General features: G+C 44.2%; 3 protein-coding genes across 3 annotated transcripts; all 3 read left to right on the forward strand.

Moving 5' to 3' along the window:
* The first annotated feature begins 4,276 nt into the window (after positions 1-4,276).
* LOC118794869 (stAR-related lipid transfer protein 3-like) lies at positions 4,277-12,010 on the forward strand. Its single transcript, XM_036553158.1, has 14 exons — positions 4,277-4,511; positions 5,377-5,454; positions 6,607-6,684; positions 6,910-6,963; positions 7,602-7,719; positions 8,003-8,104; positions 8,305-8,360; positions 8,564-8,656; positions 8,957-9,019; positions 9,341-9,436; positions 9,903-9,982; positions 10,248-10,352; positions 10,559-10,652; positions 10,879-12,010. The coding sequence occupies exons 1-14, from the start codon at positions 4,290-4,292 to the stop codon at positions 10,984-10,986; spliced, it is 1,347 nt and encodes a 448-aa protein (XP_036409051.1). The 5' UTR covers positions 4,277-4,289; the 3' UTR covers positions 10,987-12,010.
* Positions 12,011-16,160: 4,150 nt separating this feature from the next.
* mreg (melanoregulin) lies at positions 16,161-18,501 on the forward strand. The gene is made up of 5 exons (XM_036552884.1): positions 16,161-16,252; positions 16,513-16,675; positions 17,018-17,108; positions 17,525-17,688; positions 18,253-18,501. The coding sequence occupies exons 1-5, from the start codon at positions 16,161-16,163 to the stop codon at positions 18,499-18,501; spliced, it is 759 nt and encodes a 252-aa protein (XP_036408777.1).
* Positions 18,502-22,887: 4,386 nt separating this feature from the next.
* LOC118794791 (telethonin-like) lies at positions 22,888-25,325 on the forward strand. The gene is made up of 2 exons (XM_036553056.1): positions 22,888-23,150; positions 23,664-25,325. The coding sequence occupies exons 1-2, from the start codon at positions 23,002-23,004 to the stop codon at positions 24,052-24,054; spliced, it is 540 nt and encodes a 179-aa protein (XP_036408949.1). The 5' UTR covers positions 22,888-23,001; the 3' UTR covers positions 24,055-25,325.
* The last annotated feature ends 1,159 nt before the right edge of the window (positions 25,326-26,484 follow it).

Consider the following 26,484-nt stretch of genomic DNA (forward strand, 5'->3'; position numbering starts at 1 on the left):
TGAGGTCTGAGAGGGCAGCAGGAGGCCACTTACAGCACGTCCCACCTGTGCCCCTAATGAGGGCCTGACACTGATTACTCTTGCTTTAATTAAATACTCTCGCACATTCCTGCCAGAACCAGAACGAGTAGTCTGCACTGGGCTGGGTGTAGAATTCTGTACCTACAGGAAGTGGCAGATGCTGCACAGACAAAACAAAAGAAGGTTGAATCCCAGGTCTCTTCTGCATAAGGCCAGTTTCCGTGCTCCGGTGGCAATATGTGGGCAGAATATATTTTGTCTGATTTTTTTCCCCAAACATGTTCTTGTGTAAATTAGCTGCTCTGGGAGTCAACATTTCTGCCAAAACAATTAGCTTGCCTCTCTAGGCGTCTTCATGTATTTTAACAGAAGGGCAAACGGATCAATGAAAACTTTATCAGCACTGTAAATAGAGCTGAATGTTTTTAGTCTTTTGTAAAATCCTGACAAGATATCAATGTCTGACCGCTTCAGCCAGTGACAGAAAGGAGTGCTTGAAGTCTTGGTGGTAATCAGACTCTGAGACATAGATTCTGCTGGTTTTGACATGAAATGGGGAGCAGGGGATGAACAGAATAAACAAAGAGGAAGAATTTGGCTGTCAACATTGATATTATCACACATGTGGCCTATATTTTTTCCATTGCAGTTATGATTGATAACTAAATGGAGGTACATGATACATCAACATTGCAATTCCTTCTGTTGTGCCACTATAACTGGTGCAAGGTTTAGTTCTTACCATTTATCAAGCTATTTTGGTAATAAGAAGTTTTCCCATCCAGCACATGTAATTATCACAATGTTTCTGTAACATTATAGCAAAGGTATAATGTCACTACCATGTCAAAGCAGTATTGAGAGAATGGCACGTGTTAATTAGGTGGGTTTGGGATTTGGTGAGAAGTTACTTTTTTCCTTGTGTCGTGCCAAACCTAGAGATCAATTACTAATGGCAATTAAACACTGTTTTCAAGGTGATTTGTGGCTTTTCTAATCATACTTTATTATGACTATTTGGAGGTTATATTTTATTGCTATGTTTATGTGATAAAACCACAATTATATATATATATATATTGATAAGCCAAAAGAACATTAATTCTGTAAATTGCATCCCAGAATGATCCTTGTACAATAGCTTGCAAAAAATGATTCCTGGAAAAAATAAGATTGAAATGGTGAACAACCTGTAATTGGCATCACTAACTGACTCAAGATCTGACCCACCATGTGTATGTGTGTGTGTATGTGTATATACGTATATGGGGAAATCAAACTGTCCTTACCACCTTACCATAAGCTTTGGCAATGTCACTGCTGTAAGGCAGGCCAAAAAAGCTTTTTTTAAAATTGGAGTCTGATGATGCTGGAGGCTGATCTCCGCTTGGTTCTTTGCCCTGCTGTTTGGCAGTGCAGTACAGATAAGAACCTTGTTTTTTCTCTGCCTTTTGCTACACTGACACCGGTATGGACAGCTCCTCACTCTCTCTGTCTCTCTCCTCCTTGGCCCTTGCCCCTTCTGGAAGTGTACTGCCATAGCAGGATCCAACTTTTATTCTCTTTTTCACTCTCTTTGTTTCACTTTATTTTGTTACTCTGTTTTCTGAAGCTGTAAAGATGTAGAAAATGCAAACTGAGCAATAAATACATTGCACCAGACGAACCTGTTTCCTGTTTATCTATCTATCAAAGTCACATCTATCACCTTGTGTGTGTGTATGTGCATGTGTGCGTTCGTGTGTGCCTGTGTGAGAAACTGTATGGAAGTTGTGTTTTGCTGTTGATGTCAAGTCTTTCTTCAGTATTATTGTTAACAAAGAATCATTTGTTGGCTTTTGTTGACAGTAAGGTTAATATATTGATTGAAGTGAAAGATATTTATATCACAGATAAATAGAGGAAAGGACAGAAAATGAATTGATTCGACTGGGACAACTGGTCAGTTTAAATTTCTAAACGCCTGCTGCACGTGGTACTCGTTGATAAAGTGGCAGTCCTTCAGACTTTACAAAAAATTGGTTTCATAACTCAGCGTTTCCCAACACAGCTGATTCAAATGATCAACTCGTTATGAACTCCCGAAGCTGCTTAATAGCAAACTGATCATTTAAATCAGCTGTGTTGGAGCAGGGAGAGATCTAAAACATGCAAGACAAGGGGTCCTCCAGGAGAGGTTTGGGAAACGCTGTCATAGCTCACAGCTGTAGGGGACAGCCAAAATAAACCAATGGTAGACTCATTAATCATCACATGTCTATGTTGGCTTTCATTTCTACATGATAACCATAGCATAATGGTTTCCCACCTAGAATTTAAACAATCTTTTCAAATTCAGTTTTTGTTTCTGTTATTTGTCCCAGGTACAAATAACAAATCACGGGAAACTGTAATGTTGTTTTATCTGGTTTGATGTCTTGAATAAATAAAAATGCCATCAGTTTGGCACTTTTAAAGAAGATTATTTTGCTGAACTGTTTGGTTTTAGCAATATGCCAAGGAGTAAACATATTTATGTATGTTCAAATTTTGCTCGAATGTTGTGAGGCAAATACGGAAATGTTTGACCATAGTGGTCTACGGATGGTGATATTAGGGCGCCACCTGTCGTTGTTTCGTGGATACATTAACAATCTTTCAACTGTCTATAGCTGTACTGTATATCATTTCAGCGTTTTCGCAGAGGAAGGAACTCAAAATCTAATTTTGGAACCATTCCTTTGCCCCTAATTCTTGCCACGTGAGGTCGCCATACATTCGCAATGCACGACGGAACGATCATACCGCAGGGTTGTGACTTAGGTTTAGTTTCTGTTTTAGTCTGCCAAAATAGTTGCTGACATTTCGATTCGATGATCCAGCTGGGAAGGTATGGTTTCAGTAAAAAGTTTTTATTGTTACTTTCGTGTTTGCTTGCTAAGTTAGTGTCGCTTGCTAAATTGTGTCAAAAGAAAAGTTGGTGTGCATTTTGGTAATGGAAAGTTACTTAATGGAGCTGAAATATCAAGGAAATTCGCTATATTAGCCGGATCTGCTGCCCTGATCTGCTAGACAAATGAAAGATTTGTCTCTCTCGCTGACTTTTATTTAGCCATTTATTTACTGAAGCATTAAAGTGCATCGCTAACGTCAGTACTGAGACACCAGGTCCGAGTCGGAAGGGTCAGATTCCGGAAGGCAGTTCAGTTTTATTTGAGGTGATGCTGTAACAGGGGGTAAAGTGAGATGAGTGGCGAGCCACTGACCTGTGTCTTGTCAGCTGATTAACTTTATCAGAATAGTACGTCTCTTAGCTAAATTAATTTTAGATTAAGAAAGAGGATGAAATTGGAGATATGTTTATGTTATATGTAAACTTTGGTATAGATGACCATGTGATGCGGCACTGTGGGACAAGCTAATTACCAGCTAGTTTCCTATCTTAATTAGCTCACGCCAACCAGCTTCTTAACTAGATTTAGTCAACGTAAACTAACTAGAAACGTTTGTTAGAAAGAAAACTTAAGAGCACGATCTTGCTTTGTTGGTTTCACCAATTTGTTTTTAAATGTTTTGGTTGTAAAAGTAGATGACTGGTTTTGGTAAGTTAATAGTCATTATCTAATGGTTGCAAGCTGGACAATGTCAGCGATATATCGATGATACTGCCAGCTAGCACAGTATCTGCTTATTCCGTTTTCAAACCATGGATCCACAAGTCAACATTTGAGTAGTGTCTAACTTATAGAATGGAGTCTTAGGATAGCTGCATGACGTTTTGGGTGAGCGTCTCACGTTAGCCAGTAGAGGAAGTAGCTAGTCGCTATCTACCTACAATATCCACTGCAAGTGTGCAATGTGTGTTATTGGCAGACCTCCAAATGTAGTCTTATCTATTGGGACACAGTTCTAAGTACTCAGTCAGTTATTTCGTCCGCCTATCCTGTTTGCTTGTGGCCTGGCAAAGTGTGTACGAAGGTCCTTGATCCCGATTCATCCATTATCCTGTAGCATGTGATCTCAGGGTAACTGCGTAGCATGTTGCGCAGCATTCTGTCTCTCTTCTTGCATCCCCCAATTCCTCTTTTCCTTGGCTCCTCCTGGTCTAGTCTCACACCCATTTTCTGTCTATGGTGTGCCATGCCCCCTCTGCATTCTGCTTCTCTTCTAGTGTCTCATCCTCCTGTACTCACTGCTCCTCCCATCCCTCTCTTACTCGTGCCTGTGTTAGTCACTCTCTCCTGCTCCTTTTTCTCCTTGCCCCATACAGGTAGAGAGTCCCCAGCAGGATGGCGGGCGGAGCGGAGCACGACGACTTTGGGGGCAGCCTCCCGACCGTCAACTCCCTGAACGCCTCCTTATCGCAGGCATCGGCGGCCGTCCCGTCCCCTCGCTACCTGCCCTGTACCCCCGGGGAGCGTAAGGCCATCTCTGACGTCCGGCGGACCTTTTGCCTCTTCGTCACCTTCGACCTGCTCTTCATCTCCCTGCTGTGGATCATCGAACTCAATGTAATCTCTTTCCCGGTCCGTTATCTCTGTCTGTGTGTCTTATCTGCTCTTTTCCATCTTTTTGTCTGTCTTTTACATTCTTCTCTGAATGTGTGTGTTTATGCTTCCCTCTCCCCTCCCTGTGTGTGTCTGGGTGTTCCGTCCCCTCCTCATGCTGCCTTCCTCCCTGCGTCACTCCCTAAATGACACGTACGTTTGGTGTGTTGGACGGAGAAGTCCTCTCACAGAGAGAGAGGAGAACAGGAAGGTTGTGTGGAGTTTGGTGCAGGTTAAACGCAGATGTGATGTACGGTACAGGTTGTAACTGTTTGGTTTCTTGTGAAAGCTGCACTTGATGTGTGAAGACTGGGCTACGGTGATAGGGGAATGCATTAGAACTGAAGTTAACGCACACAATTTGGACAGCTGTGCCAGTCAGCTGCTGCTCATGGAGGCCGTGCTGCTAAGTGTGCTGCTCTCTGACTGCACTGGATGAAAGCCCAGTATGCTGTCCATTAAATCATGAAAGGTATAGATTGAGCAGCTTGTTTCATTTGTGTCTGTCAGGGAAACTTTCTGTAATAACTCCAGTGGTCTGATAATTTGGAATAAATCTACAAATTACACAGGACTGTGTCCAAGTCATCGTAAACTGACTGCTCCAATAAAATGTTAATGGAAGACATCTCCTCTTGGCTCTCCCTGGGAATCACTTGCCAAATTCACGTAGGTAGATGAAGAATTATATCAACAAATAATAGCTCTTGTGTCCACCGGGTAGTAAAAGGGGCCGTGATTTGAACTGCAGCAGGTGGATGCCGATATCCTTCACATCTGCCTGCTCACACCTTCCCATTGTTTTCTGCCCTTGTTGTCTCTCCCCTAGACCACAAACACTATCTGGCAGAACCTGAAGACTGAGGTGGTGCACTACAACTTCAAGTCCTCCTTCTTTGACATCTTTGTGAGTTCATCTGATCATGTTTGTGCAAGACATGATTAAGAAAAAATGAGAAGAAATAAACACAAAAGGTTACTTCCTTGAGTAGCTCCTGCAAATTTTGATTTGGCAGCATGTCAGCGTTTTACAGCTTTGAGCTGAAATCATTAACATCACAAGTAGAAAGAGGAAGTGCAGAAAATGAAGTAGTCTCCTGTGTGGAAAAAGCATACATAAAAATGTATCTGTCATTGGACACAGCATCGAGCAGCATCGATTGGATACTACGTGTTGATATAATATGATATGTAATATTTGTTGTGCCTTAGGTCACAGGTGATTTATTGAAGTCATTTTTGATTAGGAAATCATAGGACCAGAGCATCCATGTGAAGGAAAGTTGTGATCTGGAAGTTAAATTTTAAACGTAAATGGCTGTGCCTCCAGATGACCAAGATTGCCTGTCACTGATAGATTTATGGGGCTGTAATGTAGAATTTGCATCATTTCAACCTTAACACTGACTCATATCCACTTTAAGCACAGTGTAAGTGTTCATATACGGTACCATCAAAAATTTGGACACATCTATTCATAGAAGGGTTTTTCTTTTTTTTTTTTCTTTTTTTTTTTTTACTGTTTTTCACATTTTAGAATAATGGTGGAGACATCAAAACTGTGAAATAACACAAATGGAATTATGCAGTGACCAGAAATGTGTTCAACAAATCAAAACTATCTTATATTTTGGATTGTTCAAAGTAGGCAAAAATATTTAAAATTTTTTTTTTTTTTTTGTGGAATGCTCTCTCTCTCTCTCTCTCTCTCTCTCTCTCGTTCTCTCGCTCTCCCTCTGCCTCTCTCTCTCGCTCTCTCTCTCTCGTTCTTTCTCTCCCTCTCTCCCTCTCTTTCTCTCTCTCTCTCTCTCTCTCTCTCTCTCTCTCTCGCTCTCTCTCTCTCTCTCGTTCTTTCTCTCTCTCTCTCTCTCGTTCTCTCCCTCTCTCTCTCCCTCTCTCTCTCTCCCTCTCTCTCTCTCTCCCTCTCTCTCCCTCTCTCTCTCTCTCCTTCTCTCGCTCTCTCTCTCCCTCTCTCTCCCTCTCCCTCTCGCTCTCTCTCTCTCTCTCTCTCTCTCTCTCTCTCTCTCTCGCTCTCTCTCTCTCTCTCTCCCCCTCCCAGCTCCTGGCACTGTTCCGTTTTGTGTCTCTGCAGATTGGCTACGCTGCCCTGCGACTGAGGCACTGGTGGGTCATAGCGGTAAGGACAGGCGCACGGACGCTGACAGATAGACAGACGGGGTTATGACCAATGTGACAGCCATGGCGTGGAGGGCACTCAAGGGGAAGCAGGGGGGTGAGGCAGATAGACAGGGGACAAGGGGTTTTCATACAGGTGGACAGCGAGGCCGTGATGGCCGGGCTCACTCCTGTCCCCACGGATAGGGCTGACGTTACCACGCTTCTCTTTCTTCCTTGTTCCCAGATCACCACGCTGGTGACCTGCGCCTTCCTCATCGCGAAAGTCATCCACTCCAATGTGAGTGAGCTTTTGACTGGCGTATGCTGTCTTTGTGTCGCTATTTTTGTATACTGTATAAAAGTTCTCCATCACTTCATCTTCCCACTTCTCCTTTACTGCATCATGAAAGAGCGTGTATTATATTGCCGATAAAATAACTTAATACAAGTTGCTAAATGCAGATGGTGATTGAGAGTGAATCATAGGTTTCACTTTCCTGTAAAACCTCTGCACGTTGTAAAAAATCTCATGTTGGTTTGTCTTGGGGGGAAAAAAAGAACGAAGTAATGAAAAAAGTGGCCACACTGGTAGTGTCTGCCCTTACATTCACCCTTATGTTCAAAGTCAAAGTCAACTTTATTGTCAGTTCTCCAATATGCACAGGACATAAAGAGGATTGAAATTGCGTTTCTCTCAGGCCCACGGTAACAATACAACAGTTAGATGTAACACAGTGACACTGAGAGACAAGAACAAGAATTTTCAGATATACAATAAACACAAATGGCTTAATAATTCGGGACAGAGAGGAGCCGCCATGTTACAAATAGCTGATCTGATTCTGCATGTTTTTCTGCTCGCACATTCACACTCAAATGCAGCTACACTCCCATGCACCAGTCTTCCAGCTCACCCTGATGGTTTTTGTGCCATAGCTGCTATCCCAGAATGTCTTTGGCTACGTGATTCCCATCGCCTCCTTTGTGGTGGCATGGCTGGAGACCTGGTTCTTGGACTTCAAGGTGTTCACTCAGGAAGCCCAGGATGACAGAGGTGAGAGAATGACTGAGTGAATGAGAGAGAGAGAGAGAGAGAGAGAGAAGGATGATGAGGTCAATGAAGGGGTGAGTGAGAAGGATGATAGGGGTGAGAGAGAGAGGAATGACGGGTGAGTGAGAGAGAGAGAAGGATAACAGAAAAAAGAATGACAGGTGAAAGTGAAAGGGATGACAGGGGTGAATGAGTAAAAGAGTGAAAGAGAGAAATGGGTATTGGGAAGGAATGACAGAACTTATTAGATAGCCCAGCTAATGTATGCCCCCTGTATCTCTCCCAGCGTACCTGGCATCCCTTCATGCAGCATGTGAGCGTGGCCCCATGCTGTATCCTCGCGCCGTGTCTGACGGACAGTTCTACTCCCCACCAGAGTCCCTGGCAGGTGCTGCTCACACACTGCGCACGCCTGCGCACACACACACACACACACACACACACACACACACACATGCTCATTCATGGAGCAGAATTCACACATACACACACAGTCTGATGTGCTTAATACCCATGAAGAGGGGCAATTACCATGACATTTGAGCCCTTTTCATAGGTGATATGAGTGGCGCTGTGTTTGTGTTTCAGGGTCTGAGGAGGAGTTGGATGAGGAGGGGCTAGGCCGCAGGGTAGTCACTGCACAGGTAAGGCGCGTCTCTGTCATCAAGGCACTGTGGGTATCTTTCATGGCCCTGTTAACAGTAGACCTCAAGATAGGGACCCAGCTTTTTACAACAGCTTTTTACATGTGGCACCAGGGTTGTAGTGTACACTCCTGCTGCAATGACTGAGCCTGACTGAGCAGGCTGATGGTCGTGAGGCTCACTGGCTTTCCCCTCTTCCTCAGGAGAAGGAGTTTGTGCGGCAGGGCCGGGAGGCCATGGCAGTCGTGGATCAGATCCTCTCCCAGGAGGAAAACTGGAGGTTGGAGAAGAACAATGTGAGCCAATGCAAGACTGCGTGTGTGTGTGTGTGTGTGTGTGTGTGTGTCCATTTGTTGGGGTTGTGTGTGGTTACAAAATTATTTTTGCACATTAAATTGGTATGGTGATAGTTTAGAAAGTGTTTAGTGTATTTAGTTAATGTTTGCTCTTTTTTGTGTGCAGTTTGTGTGATTGCACGTAGTGAGAATCTGTGTGTTTCATGCCGTAAGCAGCTGCTATAAATATGTATGTGTGTTTAACCTTAGAATCTGTACATTTATGCTATCTTTGTAATGGGGATTTTCTGTTGTTCTCAGGAACTTGGTGATGCCGTTTACACTATGGAGATCCCCTTTTATGGCAAGACCTTCATTCTTAAGGTGTGCCCATCACTCTCTATATTCCTGCCTGTACCACGCCCATCGCTCTCCATATTCCACCCTTTGCCACGCCCACCTCTCTCCATATTTCAGCCTTTACCACACTTATGACTCTCCATATTCCAGCCTATACTGTGCCCATCTCTCTCCATTTTCTGGCCTTTACCTTGTATTTATTGCTCTCTACTCTCCAGACTTTTCCCCTTTTGGGGCAGGAACCAGACAGAATGCTCTCCTTCCGCTCTGTCTCTCTAAAGGATTTCCTGAAGAGTGTACTGAATAGAGTTCAGAGAGATCTCTGTGCCTGTGTGTGCTCCCCAGGCCTTTATGCAGTGCCCAGCGGAGCTGGTGTACCAGGAGGTCATTCTGCAGCCAGAGAAGATGGTTCAGTGGAACAAGACGGTCTCTGCCTGCCAGGTGACATTTATTCTCCTCCTCGTCCTCACCACAGAGCTCCCAGCAGGGTGGAACCCATGCATTTGTGTTAGAAGCTCAAGGGATCCAGTCTTTAGCTAGCAGGGAGCAGTCATTAGGGTTTGGAATGTTATAAGATCTAGGCTGAAGCCAGTGAGTTGTGGTAGATAAAACTCATAAGTTTATAGGGTCCAGTCTGATGCCTGTGGAGACCTCTGAAGAACAATGATCAAAAGCAACCCTTCTACAGTGGAATATAGAGCAAGCCAGGCCCGGACTATGGCCAGACTAAATTCATTTGAAAATATGTATCAGTACATGTCATACCTGAATTATGGGTATGTTTTCAGCATGAGGTATTGCAAGTTGTGAAAGGTATTGCAGCATGTAATGAACGGTCTGCATGCAGGACATCATAATCTTGTGTGTGTTACATCCAGCTCGGTGTCTCTCCCTGCATCTCTCCTAGATCCTGCAGCGTGTGGATGACAACACAATGGTGTCTTATGATGTCTCCGCTGGAGCAGCAGGGGGAGTTGTTTCCCCCAGGTAATGCCACATCATAAGACAGCATTCATAGGACAATGAGGTCGTTCTAGCCATGCATTTCCAGCTAAAAACAGTCAATAATCAGCCAGTACTCTGTTCAATACCATGAAGCTTTTGGTCTGTGATTTGTGAAAATGTACATTCCATGCGAACATGCAAATGCCTCCAGTGGAAATTCCTCAGCTGTCATCATCAGTGAGCGTGTTTACAGAAAATGAGCTTCAGCTGCTGAAGCCCTCCACAAATGGATAGTTGTCCTCCTCAGGGACTTTGTCAATGTGCGGCGTGTGGAGAGCAGACGGGACCGCTACGTCTCAGCGGGGATGGCCACCAGTCACGAGGCCAAGCCGCCCCAGAGCCGCTTCGTCAGGTCAGCCTGTCCCTCTCTCACCATGACTCCAGTGCCACCTCTGTGCTACAGACCCGTTCTCCTCTCCTCTCCAAGCTCTGATACACTGTCTACATCACTGTCGAGTACCACACGGTCGAAATTGGCATGTTATAAATAACAACATTGCATGTTGGTATTGATCTGCTTGTCTGAGTTTGTTTTTTCCATAATCTTCCTCCTCCCAGGGGTGAGAATGGGCCGGGGGGATTTGTGGTCCTCAAGTCCAGCAGTAATCCAACTGTGTGTACTTTCATCTGGGTCCTCAACACAGACCTCAAGGTGAGAGCTGTCGATGTGCGTGCGTGTGTGTGTGTGTGTGTGTGTGTGTGTGTGTGTGTGAGAGAGAGAGCTGTGTGATTTTTGCCTCTGTATCCATGTATCCTCTGTATCTGCTGTCTGCTCAAGCACTGGCTGTGTTACGTGTTGGTGGCATCGTGCAGTTACTCTATATTTGCCTTAATATAACCAAACCTGTTTTTTTTCCCTATTGCTCCCTCTCTCTTAGGGCCGACTCCCCCGTTACCTAATCCACCAAAGCCTAGCTGCCACCATGTTTGAATTCATGGTCCACTTGCGCCAGCGGATTAGCAGCTTGCACTCTACTGTGTATTAAAACACAGCATTAACTCAGCATACAGCACCACCCCTGGCTGGGAGGTGGCAGTGCAACCAGTGGAGCATTGAGCCATTAACTTTACTCCAACATTGTGGTTGGGATCGTTAAGCCAAATGAACTCTCACTGAGCCCCACTCAGAAAGAGGGAGAAGAGCATTTGTGTATCATTGATCTGAGGGATCCATGTTTTGTTCATTTCTGTCCCTGGCACTGGTGGGTGGAGTATTAATATCCCATCACTGAAACATCGTGTAATAGTGGGCAAGGCATGGAAATGATCTGTAAACCTCACTGGAGTTGACCTTAATAGTGATGGATCGAGATAAACTACACTGCGATGCATGGGATTTTTGACTTTTGCTAGAAGAGAACTCATTGGACCTGCATCCATTTGCTTAATTGTTTGTGCCTTCAGTGATGGAATGATCAGTCAGGGCCTGCTTCCTGATTCTCATGCTGTCTTAACGTGACTGTTTATGTGGCATTGTGTGTGTTTGCCTTGATCACACACCGGCGGTATATAAGTGTGGACTGGCGCGTTTGCAGTTATGTCCTCGTATCATCAGCGCAGCAGTTGAGCAGTTCGAACACAGGAAGCATCTCATAATCTGAACTTTCACAATGATAGTTGAGAGGAAGGTATTTCAGTGTCTGTCTTCCTGTCCCACACCTGAAGCCTCTCAGGAAGAAGGTGGCCAGAACTGAAGTCTGTATTCCTCTTTCCAGTTATAGGTCCCCTGGACAAAATTTTACTTTCTTTCGTATTTTACTCTCTTTACTTACATGCTGTACATTGCCTCCGACTTATTCTTAACAGTGACTTAATTCCAAAATGTGAGATGTCATCTTTAAAAATGATTTGTTTGAATTTTGATAAATGGATATGGGCACAACCAGCAACAGACTGCAAACTGTTGTTAACTGGCTTCAAATATGTTGAGTATTGGTCCTGATTCCATTACTTGAAGGACTTTGCATAACTGAACTTAAATACAAGAATACAGAAAGTAAACCATGCACACTGCTGACAGACCAACAAGTTAGGGCAGCTCCAATGAGATTTTTAGATAACATCATGGTAGGAAGATGCCCAAAAGAAAAACCTTGGAATAAATCTTCCTTAACACTGATGTGTCATTTATTTTAACAAGAAATACAGCTGACCTCAGGGTAAAGGCACATGTGTATGTATTTACCTGTTGTGATACTGTAAGGTCTCCTTTAAAGTCTCGTTTATAGGGATTCAGGCCTTTCTGAATACTTTTTTTTTCCCAGAATGACAAACTCTTCTCTACAGCAGTAAGTTTTTGTCCTGGAGTTATAATGCCTCCCAGAGTCTCAGAATACTTTCACTGGAGTGGAACTTAACCCATAACAAAACCCTATTCCCTTTGAGAATCTTTAACGCATTATACACCTTGAACTTGAATCAGGAAATCATATCTTGTTTTATATTTTTCATATTTTCAGTTCAGTTTTTATCAAGTGTTTGTTTCACAGAAATGGAAGTATTTAATTTTGTTTTTGTGTCTGTATTTTTCAATGATTGAGATTTTGAAATGTAAAATAAAACTTTAAAATAATGCACATAATTCCCCGTGTATTGAGAACATAATTTTGACTGAGGTCTTTTCATTTATTTCAATTCAGTCCATCCGGCATCCCCTTTGTTATAAAAGGGATAAAACAGACAGAGATTTGTAATAAAAAGTATTAAATATGTATTTCTCATAAGTGCTTGCTTTACATGACTGTAGATTATATCCAGAGCGTAGACCCACAGATTGATATGCCACTTAGGAAAGAGTGGCTCAGTGGCAGCACTGCTGCTCATCTCTGATTAAATGAACACAGTGGGACCAGAGTGGTGTTTTTGAGTTTGTGTTTATTTTTGATCATTCATATTTTTGTTGTCTAGTTGTTAAATGTGCCTTGTACTGTTGATGAGTTAAAATTTGACCTGGTGTGAAAACCTCAGAGTTCCAGCCCTACCAGCTGGAGTTGTGAAATTGTTTTGTCTAAATTGTTCAGTGCCACCTGTTTAAAGCCTTTAGATGCCGAAATATTTCCCCTGCTGTCTATTGAAATGTTTGTAATGATTTACAGCTACATCAGTCTTCCTTTGTCTGCAGTTACTGTGGATTTCCTCTTTTGGCACTGGCCTGCAAGAGACTGAGTTTGTCAATAATGCTGTTATCTACAAATCAGTCTCGGTTGCTCAATTGGAAATGACATCAGCATTATTTTGTCAGCACTCTGGTAGTCCCTCAGAAATGTTTCCTTCTCACATGTTGTTTTGTTTACGCTTCTCAAAGGTCTCAGCTGTCAATGTGAGACCATTTGTCACATGTACATTCTGAAGTGTCGTGTATCGAGCACTTTTGTGTGAATAGTCACATGAGCCTCCTGAGTGGAACGTACAGGAAGTGAAAGAGGGTTCAAGGAATTAGGATTTAGTTTCATGTCTAGTTAGAAAGATCAGTGCTTTTTAATGTCACCTGTGTTTCATGGCCCCATCCAGCCCCTCCAGCGGGACTGGGAACAGCACAGACCAATGTGTCCAAAAAAAAAAAAATAGCACACGTCCCCTCGTGACGCCATTCACATGCAGCAATGAGATGGAGCACCGTCTCAAAGACACCCTTGTTCCTAACTGTAAACCATAGCAAAATAAGAATAACTTCAAAGTGATTTTGTTTGTCTTACAAATATTATATTTAGATATGTTTGTGCAATGTTGTTTGTATGCTTCTGTTTGCATTTCTGCAGACAACATGCAACATTAAAGTCATGAATGAAGTCCTGGTCAGGTCAGCTATGTTTTTATCCCTAAATGTATTTCAGTCAAAGGAGTACATTTTGCACCTCCCTAAAAAGTTCTTGTATTGTAAAAACAGCACTGTATTTTTCACATGGACGAAGTTTCACTGAGAGCCACTCACCCTAATATCAACAGCGCTTCGCTGTTGCTGGTTAGACCATGCTCAATGATCTGTATTTCATTTGGAGTTAGAGCAGAGGGTAATATCTGCCAATCCAAGATGGCCACATCCTCTAGTTCAGCTCTTCCTGACCTTGAGCACTGTGTGAAAAAGACTGTTCAAGGGTCTGCCTGGAGACAGTCCATCTTCGCTACTGAAGAGATTGTTTACAGAAGATCCTCTGGGCGGGTGGTATGGAGATCTGGAGACCTTTTCCAACTGGAGAGAGTGACCCAGGCGTTTCCAAAGGCAAAGGAAGGAGTGAGTAGGGAGAACTTGGCCCGTACAGAGGAAGTAGACTCTTTGGAGAATTGTTAGCTTTTTTTACATTCATTAGAAGTGGGAGCTGTTATTGTTCCAAAATATTAACAAAGCAAGATATTTCTCTGGTCTCCTCTGTTGCTGCAGAATGCATGTGGAAGAGTTTTTCAAAGATCTGTGATGTAAGCTGCAACACACATATCACTTTCTGTACATTGAGGGCTAAAATATACGTCAGTTCCTGTGAAACGTCATAAAGTGACGATGTTTAGCTGAACTGACTTATCTAACCTGTTGAACTGCGTTCTGTAACTCCTTTTCTTCTTGTGTCCTTTTCTCATCAGCTCAATGCATTTCGGATGGGAAGAGGTGCAAGGGCTTTTCTCTAAACTAACAGACAGTACCCCAGGTGTGTCTGCGTACAAATGAAACCGTTGTGATACTGAAATCCTTCCCCTTTTCCCTCATTTCTCAGAATTCTATTTTTAATGTATTATGTAGGCTAAAAGACCCAGGGTGGTATTAAACAGAATGTGTCTGTTTTAAAATGGATTCAAGTGACATTAGATATGAGTCTTTTTCAGCCAGTCCTGTTTAGTTGTTTCTCTCTAACCTCTTAAACCAGCCTAGTATTCAAGCTATTTGTTACTGCATGGTCCCCATGTTTTTCAAAGGCTGTTGTTTTAGGCAGCTTGGTGTTTTACTAAAAAAAAAAAAAAAAATCCTGAAAATAGATACACCGACTTTCTATGGCTGCAGGGGCCAATGGATAGTGCAGTCCACATGACTGCACTGTGACTTGCAGTGGCCTGGGTGTATGTGTGTGTTTGTGTGAGAGATGAGAGATAGAGGGGAGATACTCTCCTCTTTTATCTCCTTCTGTGGCTCAGCAGATTGCCTGTATCCTCTCTATCTCTGGCAGTGGGCAGAGACAAGACTGTGGGACCACAGGGTCACAAAACCTCCTGCTGCAGACGGGCAAAGGTGGCAGGGTTTGGGGCAGTTCTCTGTACGTGGACCTGGCCCGGAGGGAACGGCAACCTGACAGACCTGGACCTGCTGTTGGACTGATTGAGTCTCCACAGCTTGCAACCTGTAATTCTGGATCAAACTAGGCTTTTATTTTATTCATCACAGACTGTCTGGATTAAATTCTACTAAATGCATACTCTCCTGACCACTGTTCTCTGCTGTTTTCCTCTCCAGTCTAGCCTCAGAATGGAGCAGTACAAAAACAGGGAATTACAAGTATTTGGGTCGGAGTGGGTCCCGTTCTACTCTTGAGGGATCTGTCATTTTTGACCTCGCCCAGGAGGCTCCATTTACTAAAACACCCGTGATTTGACAGGACTAGCTTTCAAGACTTTGCGTTTTTTGCAGATCAGTAGGCTGGGTAGATGCATCTTGGTGACATCTCCTTGCTGGATCAGTGCATCTCTAGTGTGGATTGTCAGCCAGTAACTTCTCGGGGTAGTGGATTGAAACCATTCCAAGCCGGTAGCATCTCTCCTCTCCTGTCTGTCCAGCTTGAGTGTTGGAATTAGCTGACCCAGACCTGACGAATCTTTTTGAGCTGTCGTCTTTGAAACTGTCACACCTCTTCGTGCCTCTGGTGGAGGGGTAGCACCAGTGGATCTGTTTTTCAGCTGCCTACAGTACCTCGTGGTGTAACTGTAAGCAGAGTGGAGAGCTGCTGGATGTGTGCTGGGGTTTTCAGTCTCAGAACTGCAGGTCAGTAAGAGAGGTACGTGGTCTGTCACACTGTCTCCACTGAACTTTTCACCTATTGAAATTTCTCACTCTCCATTTGTTTCTTCCGTCCCCTCTTTGCACTCGTTCCTCAGTTATTTTACATCTCTTACTCTCCCACTCTCCTTCTCTCTTCTCCATCTCTCTCTCTCTTTCTGTCTCTGTCCCTCTATATCAGTTATGGGGGCAGCATTCAGAAGGTTCTGTGCTCAATTCTGTTGCTGCTGTTGCTGTGATGATGATGAGCCAGAGGAGAAGAGGCCTTTGCTAAGGTACTGGCAGCACAACTGCACCCCAGAACCCAGCCCTGAAGCTTTGATATGCTAAACCCCCAATACCGGCACTGCATTAACACTCTGATGCCAGAGTTAAACAAGCATCAGCCCTGACTCACTCAAACTAGAATGCAAATATGCTCATTTGTACGTTTTCACATTATTAGACTTTGGTGAATAGATTGGTAATCACAGCCTTTTGGTAGTGTTACTCATCCATCATGGTGTGTGTGTGTGTGTGTGTGTGCGTACATTAGCAGCGAGACTCTGCAGTACTTTGCCAGTGAGGCAAAGAAGAGGCGGGACCAGGAGACCAACCTCTGGAGTGAGCCAGGCGACCCCAGTCACTCCGAGAGGGACGATGACCGCGCGCTCTACAACCTCCTGCAGACCAGGGCCAAGACCCGCAGGGGGTCACAGGTCAGAGAAATGCATCAGAGAGAGTCATGTAAAGACATAAAAACAAAAGGGGAGAAGGATGGCAAAAATGGATGTCAAAATGGAGTTGTTTGCAGCTTTCCCATCAACAAGGTTGGACAAACTGCTATACCATTAAAGGCCATAAGATGGTGCTGTAAGTTAATTTAACAAAGTCAAGCTTTGGTCTAGGTCAAGATTAATGTAGTACCACATTAGAGCTGAGAATCTTTACTACCAGAGAGCAGTCTCTGATTTAGCCCAGTGGTATATTTGCATACTATTTATTTATGTATAGTATATGTACTATGTATTTTATTCCCTATTGTATCTGTGTGTCTACAGGGGTACCGGCGCCTCAGTGTGGATATCCATGCAATGCGAGAAGTGCGTCGTGGTGTGAGGGAGAGGTGGAAGATGATCCTGGAGAACTTAGGTGAGAGACGGAGCGAGAGTGTAACTGGGAGTAAGGGAGGGAGAGAAGAAGGAAGAGGTAGCAACCTATATATTGCCATTTGAGTGACGTGATTGGTTGACCTTCGATACAACTGTTTGCACATCAGCATTTTGATTCAGATCGGTCATCAGTGGTGCAGTTAGCTTGATTGAACCTGCATTAACAGCCTTGTGGGGGCTTGTCTGTCAGTGGAAAGATGTTCAGAAAGACAGGAGGAAAGAGAGGGGAGATACTTTTACAGAGTGACAAGAGTTTTACGTCCATTTAAATTTTCCAAAATACAAAACACGATAATAAGAGCCGTGTACTCATGGAGGTGATCTGTGGTGGTGGACGTCATGCCTTGCGTCAGCGAGAGAGCATCCCAACAGGACAACTCTCCCCCCCCTCCCCAGGCTTCACGGCGGAGGCGGAGTCCCTGCTGACCGTGTCGGCCAGCGCATCCTACGACCGCATGCGCAACGCGCCCACCGCCCGGCGCCTACTGCACACGCTGCACTCCGAGACCTCCATCTTCAACAGCAGGGAGCCTCCACCCGAGAGATACCTCTTCATCCTGGTGAGCGACGCCGTGCACGGCGTTCAGCCGAGTCCCGCCCCTGAACAAGGCTCTGCACCTCAAGATGCTCATATTTTAAAGGGTTACAGAATTTAGTGCTGCGAATCTAGACATGGGCATTTGTTATGAAAATGAGGAATGTAATGTTACAGCATATGGAGTGAAACAGACTTAAAAAGTTAATTGATATAATAAATGAAAAAGGAGGGAGGGGTGGGAGAATGAGAGGGAGAAGATGGTCAGGAGGGGTAGATGATGTTTCAAGTATACTGACTAGTGGAAAAGTCAATAGATATAATAAATGCAGAGGAGGGAGGGGTGGGAGAAAGAAAGGGAGAGAAGATGGTCTGGAGGGATAGATGACAGTATAGATGACATACTGTACACATCTCCACATCTTATGAAACTTAGTTTGGGGTAAAGAGATCAGAGAAGGCTGAAAGAAGGAGAGTCATTCACTTCTCCCTGTGCTGCAAATCTGCTCTCTCTCCTTTCCACTTCCACCTGACTTCTACCTCCTCCACCTGCCCCCATCCCCCCTTGGCTCTCCCTGCCCTTGTCCAGGATCGTCTGCTCTACTTGGACGTGGCAGAAGACTTTGTGGCGAAAGCACGACGCTTGTATCCCAAGGGGGACGAGGATGAGGATGAGGAAGAGGCGCCAGCCATCAACTTGTCCCTGCTGTTGTCCAGGGTCAACCAGGGCCTGTCAGGTGGGGAGGAGGATGATGATCTCGAGAACGCAAGTGGCAGCAGCAGAGTCAGTGGTGTCAGTGATGATGATGATGTCTTCCTTGAAAAGTCCCTGGATTGACACAGGCTTGCAGTACTGCTGACCAATGACAGGGGGCGATATTGTCACAAAGACACATGTAGTGTAGGAGCTGTGAAACCTTTCTGTAACAAATGCTTGCTATAAATATGAAGAGCACAGAAAAGAAGTGAAACAAGAAAAAATATTACATTCCTTGATTACTGTAAATGCCTCATGTAATGCTGTTATTATTGTAAAATAAGCTCTGTGCTGCCAGGTTAAATGGCAGTGGATTCTCCCGAGCCTGATGAATTGTAGACATTTGTTTTTTTCCATTCAGTCTGGAATGTTTTAGAATGTTTAGAGAATAATAGAGTTTTCACTTCAAGTTTGTTTCCTGCTTGTCTCACCTCTATTCTAACTTTTGGCACTTACAATGGGGATTTTGGATATACTTTACCTTATAATTTTTTTTCTATCATATGATTGTAACTTTATATAATCTTTAAATCCTCTGAATTAAAAACAAACTCAAGGCAAAATGATTGGGAGTGCCAAAAACACGTGCTGATGACCCTTACTGGCTGATGATGAAATGTTTTATACATTCAACTAAATACTTTCCCAGGGTTTTGTTTAACAGAATAATGACAAGTGCATTTAAGTCTTAATTTATTATTCCCATTCAAAGCAGCCAATTGAACTAGAACACATTAAGTTGATGTTGTATATGAAGTGATGGCTGTGCCTCAGAACATTTCACCCCCAGACAACCAATCCAGAGCTTTCAAGCAAACCCCAACCAACATGTGAAAAGGCTAAGGTTAATCCGGGGTCAGTGCTTGATTCTATCCACAGAATTCATCCGCAGCATGATGAGAGATAATTCCCAGGTTTCTGGGTATGGACAGTGGGTATGACGTTCTCTGCAAGCCTCCTGGGATACGACACTGACCATAGATATGACCGGATCTGTTGTTTCAATCTCTCGCCATAATGTCTTGCTGTAGCTGCCACAACTAAATTTTCCATATGCTGTTATTTCTCAAACTCAGAAGAGATTGTTTTACTATGGAAGTTAAGTTACGTTGTAAATGATTCTGTTGTGTGGAAATTGTGATGGCAAAGTAAGGGTGCATTGTGAAGATGAGCAATAGATTTGTATATTACATTTCCCTAGGTATGCTGGTGTAAGAAGTTTGCACAAAGCTGTAAGAACAAGTGTAAGTATCAGTTCTGTAAGTGTACGGCTGTTTGAGGTGGTACAGTACTGGGGCTTGGTATTGTGTTTCAGTGTCAAGGATATGTACATCAGACATTAATAAAGCCTATTAGCAACTGTACGCTAAGCGTGAAGTAAAGTAAAAGAGGTGTTTGTTGTGTGTGTGAGATGCACTCAGGTATGTGCCCATTTTGGCTACAAACTTTTATTTCAAAAAATTTTTTGAAAAGAAATTCGTCAAAGAAAGAAATTTCAAGCATTTAAGCATAAGTCATTCGATCAACATGTCTTTGAATGCATGTGTCCCGTTACCCTAATCAGGTATGTCCAAACTGTTGACTGGAACTGTGTGCGTATGAGGGGGTGGTCATGTTCCTAGGTTTGTCAAGCCACAAGAGTGTCCAAACACCCATTCACATGACCGCCTGGCTGGGGGCCTCTGCCCTGCCACGCCCCCTTTGGCCCCCCACAGAGATACTGCACCCCTCACCCCTGACCAGGATTCACCCTCTCTGGTTCATACTGTGGAGCCCAGTTGTCCCAGTATTACGCAAGTGGGCTCTAAGAAAGGGTACATCTCTCAGCACGGTATCAGGATGTCCTATTGCTGTGTTTCCATTATTCCCCTGCAGAGCGATGCTGTGCTCAGTATCATAACACCCATCCAAACACTGCAGTCACGTTGCCCTCACGTTGCTGCCGCTCGTATTCCCTCTCTCGAACTGTCTACCTGTGTTTTTCCCCCTTCCTGTTTTCCTCCATTCCTCTTCTCTCTCCATCCTCCCCCTCACTCCACTCCTTTTGTCTCCCAAACTTCCCCCCCTGTAAGTGCAGTGAATTTTTCACTTTTTTACCTTGCTTGTTTCTTCATCTCCATCCCTTTCTCTGGCTGGCTCCATCCCCCATGCCTCCTGTCCTCCCCCTATAGAATCTCTGCATGTCTGCCTTCGTCTATTGTCTATTCCTGGATCAGTGTGACAGTGTACTCTGCGGTCCACGCACACACACACATGCACCCCTCCCTCTGACAGCTTTTTGAAATCTCATCACCCAGCAGCTGCTGTTATGCAACGGCCCAGTCTGACAGAGCGTTCCAGGGAGATTACCGTATCATTAAAGTTACTGCTCTGGGATCAGCCATTCCGCTACCATTATTAAAGGACATGATTACCAAATCCACCAAATGTGGATGCCAATTCCACATGGAGGAGGTGTTTACCTGGTCGTACAGAATGCAAGTCACATAGCCTCAAATTATGTTTATGTGTGCTTGTATAGTTCACCATTTCTCAAAATCGGAAGTGGTGTGCTAAAATGTTTGTGATTTTAGTATTTGAAGCGCATCTTTATATTTATCTTGAATTAAAGTCCATGTGAATGTTGGAGACTTAAACCAGCTCAGATTTTGTGATTTTCTGGGACATTTGCTAGAAAACCAATGTAGCCTTTTTATTTTTTGATTGAGTTAAAACAAGCTATGCTTTCATTTAGCATAGGACTAATTTGTAATAAAAATACTGATATAATGCTATTCAAGAGTACATTTGATATTCTAGAAGGTGTAGTAAAGTTTATGTGTCTTTATCCAAAGGGTTTTATTTCACTACAGCTAAGAAATACGGTTTTGGCTCTTCAAAATCTTAATTGAATTTAACTGAACTGAATGTGTGCATGTCACACTCTGTGTGTATAGGTGTGTACGTGTGTGTGTGGGTAGGGAGAGAGGAGAGAGGGGTGACGTTAGGGTCTCAAGTTGGACTGTGAGTTAGTGAGGGGCTGACAGTAAGTGACATTAGTGAGTAAGGGACAGAGTGTGACGAAAAGTGTGTATGAGTCATTTCGCCGGGTGGGGAGTAACCTGAGAGATCAGTGACTGGCTGTGAATCACCCTGAGGAATGAGTACACCCCTCTCCCTGTCTTTCAAGGAAAGGTCTCTTCCCATATATTAGAGAATACACAATGGGTACTCTCATCAATGCAACAGGCACAAAATTAGAATTATGCCAGACAATTAAGCACATGTTTGTGTGCAAGTGGGTGCTAATGTGTGTCAATAGTTACAGTTACTTTACTGAATAAAAGCGTCTGCTAAATAAATAAATGTAAATGTAAATGAATGTACCGCCTCATGACAAAGTCATATATGAGAAGAAAAATTACCTATGTTTTATTAATAAATTATATTTTCAAATTAAATGTGTGTCAGAGTATACAGAATATATTACATATAGTACATAATTATTGACCTACATGAAATGTAATAAATATATTACTAGCATGGAATTTTAGAATACGGTATCAAATATATAAAGCTACATAGTTGAAAATGCCAATAACTGATACATTTTCTAAAATATGCACTGTATATTAACATTTAAGTTTTCACTATATACAGAGTAACTCTTTGTTACTCACTGTCATACTGACAAAGCACAGCTGAATGTTACACAGTTTAACATGACAAAATATTAGCCATGTTAATTGAATAGAATGTCACTGCACTCTGAATAGAGCCCTTCCTGATATCTGCATCTGGGCTTCAGTTCCTGTTTATCAGGTTTTATACTCAGTCCTGTACAACATGTGCTTATGGCAAGTGTTGTCCAATGGAGTGATTCAGAGAGAGGCAGAAGTGCTGTCAACAGCATGGTTATCAACAGCCACTAATGTACTCCCATATCACTGTGGCAAGATAGTCTCCACTGTGGGCCGTCATGACCCTCCCGTAATTAACATGCCTGTGTAAAGATTCCCCCTTGTGGGTTGTGGATGTGTGTGTGCCTGAGTGTGTGTGTGTGTGTGTGTGTGTGTATGTAACAAGACGGTGTAACGGTTGCGTCTATGTTTGTTTTTGTATGTGTGGCAGTTGGTACAGCATTGTATTTGTGTGTGCATTACAGTTTTGTGGGAATATCTGTTTGTTTGTGTGTGTGTGTGTGTGTGTGTGTGTGAGAGAGAGAGACTGTAGAAAATAAGCTCTGCATTGTTCTGGAAGGATCAAGTTGAACAGGTGAGGGGGCTTTGGGAGTATTGTTGCGGTAATAGGGAAGTTTGCTGTCCCATTACCCCTGCCACTCCCACACAGTCGCATTGCCAGCTCCGGGCTGGGCGTCGGGTGTCAGGTGTCTGCCCGCCCGTGGTGCAGAATGAGGCCATCGGTCGGAAATAGCAGCCGGGTGACTATATAAGCCAGGGAGGGATGTCCAGACCACAGACAGAGGAGCACAGCTCCAGGACTGAGACAGACAGACAAGCGGGCAGACAGGCGCATCCTCCAGGAGTGCAGAGAATCCGTCAGCGCTAACAGACAGAAAGCAAGAGGGACAGTGCCATCAGGATGAAAGTCGACACAGTGATCGAGAAGCGCGCGGGCAGCGTGGTGGGGGCGGAGCTGGGCTGCAGTGTGCGGGAGGAGAACCAAGCGCAGAGAGAGAGCTACAGCGCAGACTGGCGCAGCGTCAACATCAAGACCCAACCTGAGGACGGGTGAGTGAGACACTGCCGACAGAGACTGCGGCTCTCCACACGCACATCCATGTATCCACACTGACACTTTACACTGCTGTGATGGACGTCATGCAGCAATGTGGCATACAAGTGACGAGGAGGGCTTCTAACCCAACAGCACTAAGCTAATTTGTATGATTGTGATCTTTATGAGCATTTTATGCTTATGCATTGTGTAATACACATTCACCCATGTAATATTGGTTCTGTCTTTATATTCAAGATTATATACAACGTGTTTACCCTCTGTTGCAGTAAATACTGCTTGATGATGGATAGTTCTGAAATGGTGACTGGTCTGAGAGTGTTGTTAGCCTGATCTGACACTGTTGCTCATTTAACGTGAATGCAATGCAAACACTTCTGTTCTTTTTTGCTGGAAGTCGCTCTGGATAAGATGTAATGTAATGTAAATGGTGCACAAAGCATGGAAGATGCAATGTGGCACAGGCTTGCACCCTCACTTCTATCACCCTCTACTGCCCACTGCAGGCAAACAGTGCACGCTGTAGACGAGTCCCGCCACGAGTCCTTCTCCCGGCAGTGGGAGGCACGGCCGCTGGTCCAGGGCTGCCCCTCGGGGGTGATCCGGCTGGGCACTCTGGACCGCGGGGTCCGGGAGCACCAGCAGCTGCCCTACAGGAACACCCTGCCACTGCCCATCTTCACCCCCGCTGAACTGGGCCTCAGACTGGGCCGCGGCGCCCCGCACACCCTGGAGGACCTCCGCGCCTTCCCGGCGCCTGACGGGGCCTGCCCGGCCAAGAGGGACGTGGCCGACATCATAAAAGACCTGCCCCCGGCCAAGCCAATCATGATGGAGTTCGCCAAGGCGCCCAGGTCACTTGGTCGCTCCATGTCACAGGAGGCCCAGAGAGGCTGAAAAGAGAGAGGGAGGGAAAGAGAGGGGTGATAGAGACAGCAGGGGGATGATGGAGAGAGGGACATGTCAGAGGAAAAATGGGAAATTATGTTGGGGAGAGAGAGTAGCAGGAAAGGGGATTGAAGGAAATTTGCAGGTTCAACACAATTCCATATCATGGAATTATGCATATAGACATCCCTGAGCATTACATTTTTATTCCTAATAGAGCTTTCTGGCAGTCTTTCAGGTTAATGTGTCCTGTTTCCAATGCCTGTAGGTGTGATAGCGCACTGTGACACTGTCCTAAAGCACGCAATATTGGCAAAGCTGTAAACTGTTGCGACTACTAATCTGCATACACAGTACAGAAATGGAATGCAGATGCATATCTGTTGCTGCAGCTGTCCAGTAAGCTGAGCAGACTGAACACTTTATAATCAGCCATTGTGTCAGGTTTGCGAATGAGTCTCTTTGCTGAAGTCACAGCCAGCCAATAGTGAGTGCAACCTCAGAGCAGAGTCACTGAACCTGCATAGCGCCAGCGGTGACCTTTGGTAAATGTTGTAGATGTCAGCTCTGCAGAGGAAGAAGTTATGATTCTTTCCAGTTTGTGACGTTCAACATGACAGCAACCTACACAACTGCTCCCAATGGACTGTGACTAATCTGGAGCCTAGATGACGTGAAGAGGCGACATTTCAAGGCCATCAAGGGTCCAGCACAACCTGGCCCTTCAGCAGAGAGAGAATGACTAGGAACGGCGGGGGGTGTGTGTGGGGGGGGGGGTGTTGGAGTGGGGCAGTGAACACCAGGCAGGCAGTGAGAGCTTGGCCTTTGTCCCTCTTGTTTCGTAACAATGAACCCTGGTTGGGCTCCAGACCTTGAGAAGTCCCTCGCGCATGAATCCAGCTGGAATGTACTGTATGTTCCTGTAATGTGCCATTGGAAGCCAGGGCAGGACTGTGGAGTACAGGGGAGGGCTCTGAACTCATGACAAGAAGATGATTGGTTCCAACACCTATGTCAAGTTACAGCTACAACACTGCACTTTTAGGCTAGGTGTGTTGAAGATAGCATCTTTAATATGCTACATTAAATGAAATGTATTATTATTGGATTGTCTTTGTGTATTTAATCACTGGTGCTGTTAATGAATGGATGTTTGAGGCTGATGGCTTTGGTATTTCATCCTTCCTGTATGCTACAAGTGATGAAATGTTTCCACTGATTGTTATTTTATTTTTCTAAAATAAATCTAATGTGCGTCTGCAGACTTCTGATCCACACATAAATTTCTGTCTATTGGTCTTCCTTTCCATTCATGATTACAATATTATTTCATTTTTAGTTCACATTTCACACTCAATCCGATATAATCCGTATACAGCTGGACATCTAGTGGAAAAAATTACATTAATTTTCCATGTTCCTCTATCTAGTCTCATTTTGCAGAGAATAGAAGTAATGTTTATAATAATACTGCAGACGCCCTTTTCCATAGCTTACATAATATTACCATATACAAAATATTACCAATTTACACAGCTAGATATTTTCTTGGCACAATTGTGTAGGGTTCAAGTATGACACCAGTATCATATCCTGGATTTTGTCCTGTAACATTCTTTTTACAAGTTTAAATCCCCTCCTGTTGAATAGCAACAGCTGAGTGCTTGATTGAGTGCAGAGCGAGCAATTGCAGTCTGGAATCAGAGGCCATATTTTTCCGCGCGACAAGATAATCCCGTATGAACTGCTGAAGCTGAGCAGAGTTATGAGATTTATGTCTGCAGCACAGCTGTCCGAGGGCTCAGCCTCACCAACAAACCCCCGTTTCCACACCTTCCACCTGTGACTGCTACTTTCAACGCGAAACCCCCGCCATCAACCCACCGTGGACCGGAGCTCACCTGTCGAGGGATTTGAATTCTCAAGGCACCTGGACTGCAGCACACTCCTCCATTTCATTTTTCATCTATGCATTTACCTCCTCTCTCTCTCTTTCTTTCTCTCTCTTTTTCCCAGTGCCAGGGCCTCCCGCAGTACAGACGGTATTAATAGAAGAGTAAACATTGTTACTGCTGCACCGATCAAAGGCAGCCTTGCCTGTCCTTAGCCCCAAGATCATGGTTTTGGCAGGCGGTGTCCCCCACTCCAAAATACTCCGCCCGCCCTTCCCAGCCATAAATACAGACCGCACAGACACAAAGAGCCACGGGTCGGGCCAAGGTCAGGCCAGCCTCTATCAGCTCTCAATGGCTGATTAGGACAGGATACTGGAGCTCTGGTTAAGACCACAGCTTCTGCTGCAAGGTAATAAGACAAACCTTGGCATTAGTCTCTGCTAATTGCTTACTAAGCCACTGTCAATATTACCACCATGCAATTCATTATTTTGGGCCACAAGTCTATTTATGTTCATAAAAATGACAGTGTTCTAACAGCGTA

The sequence above is a fragment of the Megalops cyprinoides genome, chromosome 19 (assembly GCF_013368585.1).
Source record: "Megalops cyprinoides isolate fMegCyp1 chromosome 19, fMegCyp1.pri, whole genome shotgun sequence".
Taxonomy (NCBI): Eukaryota; Metazoa; Chordata; class Actinopteri; order Elopiformes; family Megalopidae; genus Megalops; species Megalops cyprinoides.

Excerpts from the sequence above, each read along its gene's own strand:
- LOC118794869 (XM_036553158.1), top strand. The coding sequence starts at position 4,290 with ATGGCGGGCGGAGCGGAGCACGACGACTTTGGGGGCAGCCTCCCGACC. Across the intron at positions 4,512-5,376 it reads TGTGGATCATCGAACTCAAT|ACCACAAACACTATCTGGCA; the intron begins GTAATCTCTTTC and ends TCTCTCCCCTAG. Across the intron at positions 8,657-8,956 it reads GGAGGTTGGAGAAGAACAAT|GAACTTGGTGATGCCGTTTA; the intron begins GTGAGCCAATGC and ends TGTTGTTCTCAG.
- LOC118794791 (XM_036553056.1), top strand. The coding sequence starts at position 23,002 with ATGAAAGTCGACACAGTGATCGAGAAGCGCGCGGGCAGCGTGGTGGGG. Across the intron at positions 23,151-23,663 it reads AAGACCCAACCTGAGGACGG|GCAAACAGTGCACGCTGTAG; the intron begins GTGAGTGAGACA and ends TGCCCACTGCAG.
- mreg (XM_036552884.1), top strand. The coding sequence starts at position 16,161 with ATGGGGGCAGCATTCAGAAGGTTCTGTGCTCAATTCTGTTGCTGCTGT. Across the intron at positions 16,676-17,017 it reads AGACCCGCAGGGGGTCACAG|GGGTACCGGCGCCTCAGTGT; the intron begins GTCAGAGAAATG and ends GTGTGTCTACAG. Across the intron at positions 17,689-18,252 it reads AGAGATACCTCTTCATCCTG|GATCGTCTGCTCTACTTGGA; the intron begins GTGAGCGACGCC and ends GCCCTTGTCCAG.